This window comes from Eurypyga helias, unplaced genomic scaffold (genome assembly GCF_000690775.1).
Source record: "Eurypyga helias isolate BGI_N326 unplaced genomic scaffold, ASM69077v1 scaffold16786, whole genome shotgun sequence".
NCBI classification, from domain to species: domain Eukaryota; kingdom Metazoa; phylum Chordata; class Aves; order Eurypygiformes; family Eurypygidae; genus Eurypyga; species Eurypyga helias.
Window position 1 is genome coordinate 1 of NW_010258700.1, and position 10650 is coordinate 10650.

At 40.6% G+C, this 10650-nt stretch overlaps 1 protein-coding gene across 1 annotated transcript in view; it reads right to left on the reverse strand.

Annotated features, from left to right (window-relative positions):
- Positions 1-730: 730 nt before the first annotated feature.
- The window catches only part of LOC104511732 (transmembrane protein 68-like), a 12676-nt gene continuing 2756 nt past the window's right edge, over positions 731-10650 (reverse strand). Inside the window, exons 3-5 of the mRNA XM_010154454.1 lie at positions 5478-5671; positions 1265-1325; positions 731-885 (exon numbers count right to left, since the gene is read on the reverse strand). Of these exons, the coding sequence (XP_010152756.1) occupies positions 737-885; positions 1265-1325; positions 5478-5671 (404 nt within the window). The 3' untranslated portion in view covers positions 731-736. The remainder of the gene's footprint in view (positions 886-1264; positions 1326-5477; positions 5672-10650) is intronic.

The window sequence follows — 10650 nt, forward strand, 5'->3', positions numbered from 1 at the left end:
AAGAGCGGGAAGGAAAAAAACAAGAAAGAAAAGCATCTTGCATCTTTTGGGGGGCAGCAAGGGTTTTTTACATCAGTGATTCCTAACAAGTGCTTTGGTCTGTGTATTCCTACGCCAGAGCAGATGTTTTTTGCATAAAGCCCTCCTTTCATCTTCTATGAAAAAATTTTACAAGTGTATTTTCTGTATAGATTAATATTTTGAAAAATGCTTAAACCCTGGATCTGTAAACATTTTTATGCTCCTGAGCACCACTGATTGCACCAAGTTGTAGGGACTGAAAATATTTTTATATTTTGGATGCAAATTGTTTTTTCAACATTTTCTTCTTGATAATGAGACTGAAGCTCTTGTAGGACTTTGTTTCTAGAGCCCTATGTTACTTAGAGAAGATTCTCAAAGGTATTTGTTATATATGAAATTTATTTTCCTAGTTACTGAAAACTGAACTTAAAACACAGTTTACATTATTTCAGTTATCAAAGGCATGGGAGAAACAAAATTAGCATCCCAAGAAAACAGAGCTCACATGTTCTGAATGGGTGGGGGCATCCCAACCATTACTGTGTCAATACTTACTTGTAGGTATCCATACATTAAATAATCTTGGACCTCAACTGCCCACTGCTTTAACGAGCTAATAAAAGTGTATTTATCTTTATTCAATCATACAAAAAACTAGTTCCGAGTGCATATAATAGAGGGAAAAGTATGTAGTTCAGTATTGCAAGGAAAGCTAACTTACCTTTTCAACTAATTCCTCTGCAGTTATATTGGGATCGTAAGGGATTGGCTCCCCAATGTATGTGCGAAATTTAACAGGAAGTCCTCCGTACGGAGGAATGCACGGCAATCGAGTACTTTCATACAGCTGTCTAAAAAATTCTGAAATAGGTTAAGGGAGGAAAAAGTGAGATCACATAAAACACAACCCAAACTTGAAATCTGAGTAATATGGAAGACTGCTTAAAAATGCTTCGTTTGCCTGACAGTTACCAGATTTAGGTAACTGTCCACCAAAGCAAAGCTCGATAGTCTTAATAAATTACTGAAATAAGACTGCATTAAAGAACCATAGCACACGGCACAGAGCAGTTACACACAAGCCATTTCCATATTTGAGATAACTCTGACCGACAGCAAGCGTGTTAGAGAATCCAAAGTAAGCAGAAGTTGGAAAAGCAAAATTGCAGAGAAAGGTGAGAGAAATCTGAGGAGGGCAGAAAACATTCAAAATGCTTAAAATGTATTTTGAAGTTCTTACTTCTTTCTTTAAACGTCCTGTATCCTTCCCGGACATTTTGAGTATACATTGGAATGATGGGCTAAGGAATGACAAAAATACAAAAAAGGTGGAAACATTATACCAAGTCTGAATTTACATTTTAGTGCCTGTTAGTGCAACTGGGAAAATTGCTCAAATACAGAGGATAATTATCAGTGAGGTAGGTAGCAAACAAGGAATCTTGTCATGAAAAATAAACTCCAGAACAGGAATCAAATTCTGTTTAAGAGACCTTCTGAGTAAGGTCTCACTGAAGTAGTAATGTTTGGATAATATCCCACTGGAAAAACTTTCTGCAGATCTCTTGGACAAATAAGGCAATTGTATGTCTGCACTGACCTGGACTACACAGCATCTGGAGGGCAGATCCTTAGGCAGTTACAAAAAGTTCACTTCACTACAGTAACTAAAAAGACACTCGAGATACCTGATCTTGAAACAGTCGTGTCTTATGTCCTGAGGTAAGATTTCAGAGTTTGTAGACAAACTAGCAGTGATTGTGTTCATACATACGACTTTTTTCCCCTTTATTGTCCCTTTTCAATTTTTTTTAATCATATTTTCAGCATGTTGGAATTACTTTTCCAGAAGGCAATGAAAGAACACCTTTATGTTCTTAAGGATCACTACCACAGAACAGAAACCACAGGATGAGAGAAGAATAAGCAAGAAAAAGACCTAATTAGAGCCTATAGCAAAGAACTGCAACCCATGGAATCCATTTAAAGGGAAAAAACCCTGACAGATAAAATTTTGAACACATAAGGCTGTCATCCCTTCAGAATGAGAAATTATAGGAAATTATTAGCAATAAACCCTTAAAAAATAATCAGCAATGTCCTTTAAAAGCATGCAGCTACTGGACACTACAAACACCACACTGTGCTTCAGCTATTGATTTAATACTGTATGTCTAACATTTAAAATGTTAGAAACCCACCTATCATACAGACAAAACACTTTAAATTTTAGAAATGGTGCAAGAGAAGCACACCTTAGGCTATAAAGAAATCTGGCAGCTACAAAAGTTACTCGCCTACAGTGATCAGCCAAGGAAGTGCAGAGTGGGCAGGGGGGTTTGGTCCCTAAGCTGATAAAAACAGGCAGACACATAAAAGCTTGCACGATCAGGTCTGCGGTCACCCGTGGATTTAGATTGGCTGTGCTGGCGCTGAGATGGATCACCCGGCCAGCTTGAAAATCACAGAATCACGGGACAGGTGAGGTTAGAAGGGACCTCTGGACCAGCCCAAACCTCCTGCACATGCTGGTCAGCCCCCAGCAGATACTGGTGCATGGGGTTATTCTGGGTTTTTTCGGGAATTTTATAAACCATGGTCCCTGTTTATTTTTTACCTAACTAGATTTGAACCAGTTTCTTGGCACGGACAAAATGCAGGGATCTTCAGAAATGATGGAATCCAGTTACTACTATGGGTCTAACTTTATATAAAAAATGGTATATAAGGTTAATATTGCCCCCTCTACTGTTAAATGCATAGCACTTCTGGTTTTTTAAGTCTTTAGTTATCTAAGGTGTGTCTGATCGCAGATTTCCAGAGAAATATCAAAAATGCCCAAAGTTCATTGGAGCCTGCCAGCTAATTACAGTTGTTGCCCACCATACTGAGATCCAGTCAGACTTCCTGAGCATAAAAACCAACCCTGAATGAGTGCAATAATAAGTGATACGAGAGCCAGCAGCGCTCTCAGGAAAGGTGAGCTCAGGCTAGTAGGTGTCAAAGGAGAAAATACTGTCCCTCCAGGTACCAGATAATCCTACACAGTGCTTCTTTTACCAAACATGTTATACAAATTACCACAAGAACCCTTCACACCGCAAGAACCTTATCACCAATGAATACCCAATTCATTAAACGAACAAACAAACAAACAGAACCACCAAACCAAAATCCTGTTAATAGAAGGTGCCAGCAATTTTAGGTACAACTATCAGCTTCTAAATTATGGAAGATTGGAAGGATTACTAGCAAGGATTTTTGTGATGTGTTTTCATAAGGGTGGCACTCTGTATTAAGTGTGCTCATTTTTTTTTAATTCAATTTTTATATACTTATTACATTGTAAAATTACATTCTAAGGTTCCAAGTGAAAACATACGGCAAAAGATTGTTCAAATGTTTGAGGTAGCTTGAAAGCCAAATACAAACCCAAAATTATTAGAAATCACTCAAGTCGTTAAAGTGACATCTCCTTCTGACTGTTGGGGTATATTATTAAATTGATAAAGAAGAGGAAAGACTATAAGGGAATTCAAAAAGCTCATATGTATTTGATTGGGTTTATTGCATTCTGGTATTTCCCTAGTAGTGGTGGTTTACAGTTCCACACAATATATTAAGTATTGTGACTAATATTTACCAGCCCACACTTTGTGAGAAAAAGGGTGGAGAGGGAACAGCAGCACATAAAACGTGACTTTTAAAAGGCCACATAACAAGACAAAAAAAGAGGTAGAAATAGGGCTCCTGGTCTAAACTTACTTTATCCATTGGATAATCAAATCCTCCTAAAATATTCTAGTTTAGGTATTTCCCCACGAGATTTCAGAGATAAAGTTATGAAGAAATATTAACCTGAAGCATGCATGTTGCAACCCTAGGTACTTTGTAGCAGGAGCTTGAGCACAAGAGACTACAGCGAAGTTTGAGAAGCAACAAACTGGATGGGTCGAGAGAGAGAGTAACTGCACAGAAAACCTGAAAGGGGTGGTAAAAAATTCATGTTTCATAGGAAGAACTCAATTCCCTGTACAGATTCTCCTATACAGACAGAAAAGGATCATGTTTATGTGGATGGCCAAAGAAGAGGGCTCCAATTGATGAGATATTCCTAGGGATGTAAAGAAAAATGACAGCTGTGCAATTCATGAGAAAGCAGCAGAAAGCTCATGGCAGAACAGCTGAAGCCTGGGATGTGTACCACGTGTCTGTCAGACACAAAGAGCGCTAAGTAGGCTAAGCCTAAATTAAGACAGAAAACTTATTTCTAGTGGTGAGGATGGTGAGAAGTGTCAGTTAGGAAAAAGACAGGGTTGCTGCTCTTTCATCTCTATGTCATCCCAAATAAAATTATTTCCCACAGACTATATCAGAGAAACAGACTCACACATGTAACCATATGGAAGAAGTCAGAGCCAGGGGTAGGAGTTTGTTTTTGTAGATCATCATCCATAGGGAAAATATAACTGAAATTGTGGCCACGTGTATAGTAGCAGAGCGCAAACCAATAGCAGCACGTCTTTAGAGGATGCTCAGCATCCGGCATCAACGCTGAACACATTTCAATGCTCTGTTTTTATGTAGAACCAAGTCTTGTCTGCTACCATTGACTGAACGCCCATTTGCAATTGGAGAGTATCAGGTCCCACTTTTGGTTTAGTTTTAAGTTTGGTTTGGTTTGGTTTTGTAAAAAGTCCCCCCCCAGCTTCCTTGTAGGCCCCTTCAGGTACTGGAAGGTGCTAGAAGGTCTCCCCGGAGCCTTCTCTTCTCCAGGCTGAACTTTTTAGTTTGGTTTAGCCAAAAGGAATGCAGCTCAGGTATTCTAACACATTCCATGATGGGAATGAAAGCATGGTAAGCGAGGGAGATGGAAAAACTGCTTCAAAAGTGCACACATGATTCAAACTCAGAGTCATGTAGACACACCTTGTGCTAGTCGATGCAATCTTTCACAAACATGAAGAAAAGTAAGGGTAAGAACACAATCCTGGACCCTCCCAGGATATATGAGATGAAAGAAAGGTAAGGATAATACATTAAAGAGCTGTAAGAAAATGACTGGGTATGTAGAAGTAAGATGAAGATAAAAGTCTAGTAGGATGAGAAAAAAGAATGAAACCATATGGCAATATGGAGAAGGACCACAGTGGAGATTTCTGAAATACGGTCAAGACAAGAAACTGGCTACCTGTGCAATGGAACTGTGGACGTGGAACTGTAGAGATGGATGCCTTGCAACAGTCACAAAAAAGCTATGCAGTTCCATAAAACCCTTGTTCCCTATGGATTAATGTGCCTGAGGAAAATGCTGGGCAAAGGAAAAGAAGTCTTTATTCCTAAACCTTTTATTCTGTCTGGAAGATTTTCCAATTAACACTCTAAAGCTGCATTTTATAATGAAGCATGTATGCAATAAGCATGAACTGGGATTGGTAACGTAAAGTACTCACCACTTTTGCATCTAGAGCGACCTGGGCAAAGCCCTTTCGATTTCCCCACATGAGCTGGTAACTTTCGTCACTGAACAGTGCTTCTCTAACTCCACCTGGTGAGATGGACACCAAGTGTCCATTCTTCAGTGCGATGAGGCAATCCTTCCTTGTACCTGGCATAATACCCACCACTTCCAACAATAATTTAAGTCCTGCAATAAATAAGTAGCAAATACATGTTATTATAACCATATATGGCAAACACTGCTTGCATGTAGGAACAAGATTACAGCTAAATGAAAATCTAATTGCAGTATGTTTAGACTAAGGCAAAGTTGTGCAACGGAATTAAAACATACAGAGTAAATCTTGGCAAAATGACAAATATGTGAAAGTGGTTTTGTCCCCATGTTATGAAGATAAGCCAGCTTCTCCAAGGCATCTCAATAAACTAATGTCTCCACATGCTATTTTCCATAATTATCAAAACCACAGTCATGCAACCAAAACTTGTGCATCACAGCCAGAAATCTGAAAACAAACATCGATTCCTTCCTCCTTCTTACACATTTTAATAAAGGAAAAAAAAATCAGTATAATAAAGATTACTACAAAAATAAATGCCTGTGCAGCAACCATTTTTAGTCTTCTTCTAAAATCTGATGTTTAACATTTTAAATGTTGAGGTTTTGAGTTGTTAAATTTAATATTTTGGTTAAATTGTAAACTACATGGATCAGATTGGACTGCTGTGTGACTCTTAAGATGCATGAATGGCAGAAGTTAGCAGGGCAGTTTCAGAACAGTTCAGTGAATCCCCTTGCTTCGTTGCCGAAAGTGGGATTTCTCCAAAAGACAGATTGAGAATTGTATTTGATCTTATTCAAGGCATCGTGTTTGATAGATCTTTCTGTCAAAAGACAGATGTTGACTTTGTTTTATCCCTTTGTGAACTCACATGTATTCCCATTTTATCCTGCAGCCATGAATGTAATTTCTGTGTTAAGTGAATAGGTACTTACTTTGCTTGGCTTTAAACATTTTCCCTGTTACGAATTATGATGTATCACATGAACATAGCACTTCTTATTCCCCTTTTCCAGGTCATGCATAATTTTATATCCCTCAGTCATGCAAGACTTCTCTTCTATGTACTGCCTCTTCAATGAAAGCCATGCCAGGCCTCTGATCAATCTTGTCCTTTTTTGTCTATTACTTTGCAGCTTTTCTGAGATGTAGAGACCAGAGTTCCATACTGTTTTCAAGATCAGGGTACAATATCCATTTTGAGTACATGAGGGCATTTTCTGTTCCTTCTTTTTTTCATGATAAGCCTAAAATTCTGTGTGCCTTTTGGCAATTGGTGAGACTTAAGTTGACATATTCCCTAAGTAAGCTAGAAAACGTAAAGCCTAATTACACGTTTATGTGTTTCAACTTATTTTCCTTTCCTTCTGCCCTGCATTATAACTAATATGGAGTTTCATCTCTGCTATGGGCACAGGCTGAGAGAGTTGGGCTTGTTCAGCCTGGAGAAGAGAAGGCTCCGGGGAGACCTTCTAGCACCTTCCAGTACCTGAAGGGGCTACAAGGAAGCTGGGGGGGGACTTTTTACAAAGGTCTGTAGTGATAGGACAAGGGGTAACAGGTTTAAACTGAAAGCAAGGAGATTTAGATTGGCTATCAGGAAAAAATTCTTCACGGAGAGGGTGGTGAGGCACTAGAAGAGGTTGCCTAGAGAAGCTGTGGATGCCCCATCCCTGGAAGTGTTCAAGGCCAGGCTGGATGAGGCTTTGAGCAACCTGGTCTAGTGGAAGGTGTCCCTGCCCATGGCAGGGGGGTTGGAACTAGATGGTCTTTAAGGTCCCTTCCAACCCTAACCATTCTGTGATTGTATGATTTAATCAGCCAGTGATTCAGTATTGGTGGATAACTGTACTCTCTGTATGGGGTTTTACTGCCTTGAAAAAAAAGGCCAGTGAGGCTTTGTCGCCTCACTACTGATCTAGGTTAGGGTTATTTTGAACAATATAGGTGCCAGCACTGATCTTCATTGGTACACCTGGTGAATTCTTCTCCTTTGTGAAAATGTGCGATTTATTTCTACTCTTGTATTTCCTACCTTTTAAACAGTTATTAATTCATGAGAAGACGTCTCCCATAACTGTAATTAATCCAACAGACTGAGTTTCAGCATATGCTCATCGGCATTTTTTAAAGAACCAATCTGTGAATTGCAATAAAGCACTTCTTTTCTTCTCTGCAAAAAGCAGGTTACTATGTTAGAGCAAGATAAGGTTAGGGAGAAGTTTCACTCAATTATTTTTAGCCACATATTCTATGAATGCAGCAAATTGAGGTTGAAGGAGGTGATTCTCCCCCTCTTCTCTGCTCTCATGAGACCCCACCTGGAGTACTGTGTCCAGCTGTGGAGTCCCAGACATAAGGAGGATATAGACTGGTTGGAGTGAGTCCAGAGGAGGCCACGAAGATGCTCAGAGGGCTGGCGCACCTCTGCTATGGGGACAGGCTGAGAGAGTTGGGCTTGTTCAGCCTGGAGAAGAGCAGGCTCTGGGGAGACCTTACAGCACTTTCCAGTACCTGAAGGGACCTACAAGGAAGCTGGGGGAGTACTTTTTACAAGGGCCTGTAGTGACAGGACAAGGGGTAACAGGTTTAAATTGAAAGTGGGAAGATTTAGACTGGATATCAGGAAAAAGTTCTTCCCGGAGAGGGTGGTGAGGCACTGGAACAGGTTGCCCAGCGAAGCTGTGATTCTGTATTAAATGGGGAGACCTAATCTCCACTATATGTGATTTTTTTTACCAGATACCTTTTTGGTAGCCTTTTTATAGGTTGACACCATATTTGCCACTTCCTGTTCCTCTAGTGTGAACACAATTCAAGCAATATGTTATGTACACATCAATTGTCCGGAAATTTCACAGCTCAGTGTTGCTTGGTCCTGACAATAGTTTAGTATACTTTGTAATAAAAATCTGTGCTATGAACACTTCCATTTGAAACAGTACACTCATATTTATCCTTTAAAAATCAAGTTTTCATTACACAATTTATCTAAGTTCTATAGTCCTTTAGGGGCCTTCCTTAAAGCAAATGATCTCTTGATGGCTTCAGGCTTCTGATGTGTTTAGTACCACACACTATATACTAAGTAAGCCTTTAGCAAATTCTTCCTCACCATCTTTCTAGGGTTGCCTTAGTATGTTCTTGCATGAAACTTGCTTGAGTTTATGCTCTTGGTTTTCAGTGTTTGGTCACTATTTCCTTTTCTGAAGAGTGTCCTTCTACTTTTAAATAGCTTCCTTTATTCTTTATTATTATATTTTTTATATAAGTAGTACCCTTAAATAATCTCCCTAATTGGCTTAACTGTGAGTTTCTGAGTCTGCTCAAAAGCAAGAGAAGCGTACCGGAGATGGAAAAGTGGATGCATGCCCATTGAGAAGCAGGAGGGCATGCAGAGATACAGTTAGAAAAGCAAAAGCTCATCTCAAATTGAAATTGACCAGAAATGTCAAAAACTACAAGAAAGGGTTCTTCAGGTGTGTAAACAACAAGCAGAATCAGAAGGAAGATACTGGCTTGCTGTTAACCAGGAAAGGTGAATTAGTCACCCGAGGGTGTTAAGAGCGCTAGTTGATATTGTGAGGCCACTCTCCATAATCTTCGAGAAATCATAGAGATCAGGAGACATCCCGCCTGACTGGAAGAAGGCTAATGTCACCCCCATCTACAAGAAGGGTTTAAAGGAGGATCCAGGAAATTATAGGCCCATCAGTCTTACTTCAGTCCCTAGGAAAGTTATGGAACGAATCTTCCTGGGCGCCATCACAAGTCAAATGAAGTATATGATTGGGAAAAGCCAGCATGGACTCACCAAGCGCAAATTGTGCTTGACAAACCTGATCGCCTTCTATGACAAAGTAACCTGCTCAGTTGATGTGCGGCGAGAGGTGGACATTGTCTACCTGGATTTCTCCAAGGCTTTCCATATGGCTTCCCACAGCCTCGTCCCTGAGAAACTGATGTGTTACAGGCTAGACAAGTGGTCCGTGCGGTGGGTGGGGAACGGGCTGACAGGCCACACCCAGGGGGTGCTGGTCAGTAGCTCCTTTTCAAACTGGTAACCTGTCACAAATGGGGTCTTGGGCCCAACACTGTTGAATATTGCCATAAGTGGTCTGGATGATGGGATCAAGTGTCCCCCGATGAAATTTGATGATGATACCAAACCCAGTGGGGAAGTGGATGCTTCGGAAAGGAGAGCCACCCCTATGCCTGGATAGACTGGAAGAGTGGGCTAACAAGAACCTTATGAAGTTCAACAAAGACAAATGTAAGGTCTTGCACCTGGGAAAACAATCCAAGAGTGCAGCACAGGCTGGGATCTACTCGGCTGAGAGCAGCTCTGTGGAAAGTGACCTGTGGGTGCTGGTGGATAAGCTCAATATGAGTGAACAATGTGCTGCTCCAGCAAAGAAAGCCAGTGGGATGTTGGGTTGCATCAACAAGGGCATCACCAGCAGAGATAAAGAAGTCAGTATGCCACTCTACTCAGTGCTTATCAGGCCACACCTGGAATACTGCGTTCAGTTTTGGTCCCCACTATGCAAAGAACATGTGGACAGGCTGGAAAGGGTCCAGAGAGGGCCACAAAGAAGATCCAAGGACTGGGAAGCCGGCCATATGAAGAAATGCTGAGAGAACTGGGTGTGTTCAGCCTCCAGAAAATAAGGCTGAGGGAAGACCTTATCACTATGTTCCAGTATTTAAAGGGTGGCTACAAAGAAGATGAAGACTCCCTTTGTACAAGAAGTCACATGGATAAGATGGGGGGTAATGAGTACAAGTTAATCCTGAGGAGATTCCAACTGGACACAAAAGGAAGATTTTTCACAATGAGGTCAGCTATTGGAATAATCTCCCCAGTGAAGTGATGGTTTCCCCAACGTGGGACACTTAAGATTTGGCTGGACTGGGTGCTGAGCCATATTGTCTAGACCATGCTTTTGCCATTAAAATTTGGACCAGATGATCCCTGAGGTCCCTTCCAACCTGGTAGTCTGTGATTCCGTGATTCTATTCCTTCTGGATGCTCCTTCTTTATGCCTTGTTTTTCTCAAAGTGCATGAGGTTTGCTATCTTTGTTAGTGACATGGATGATGGG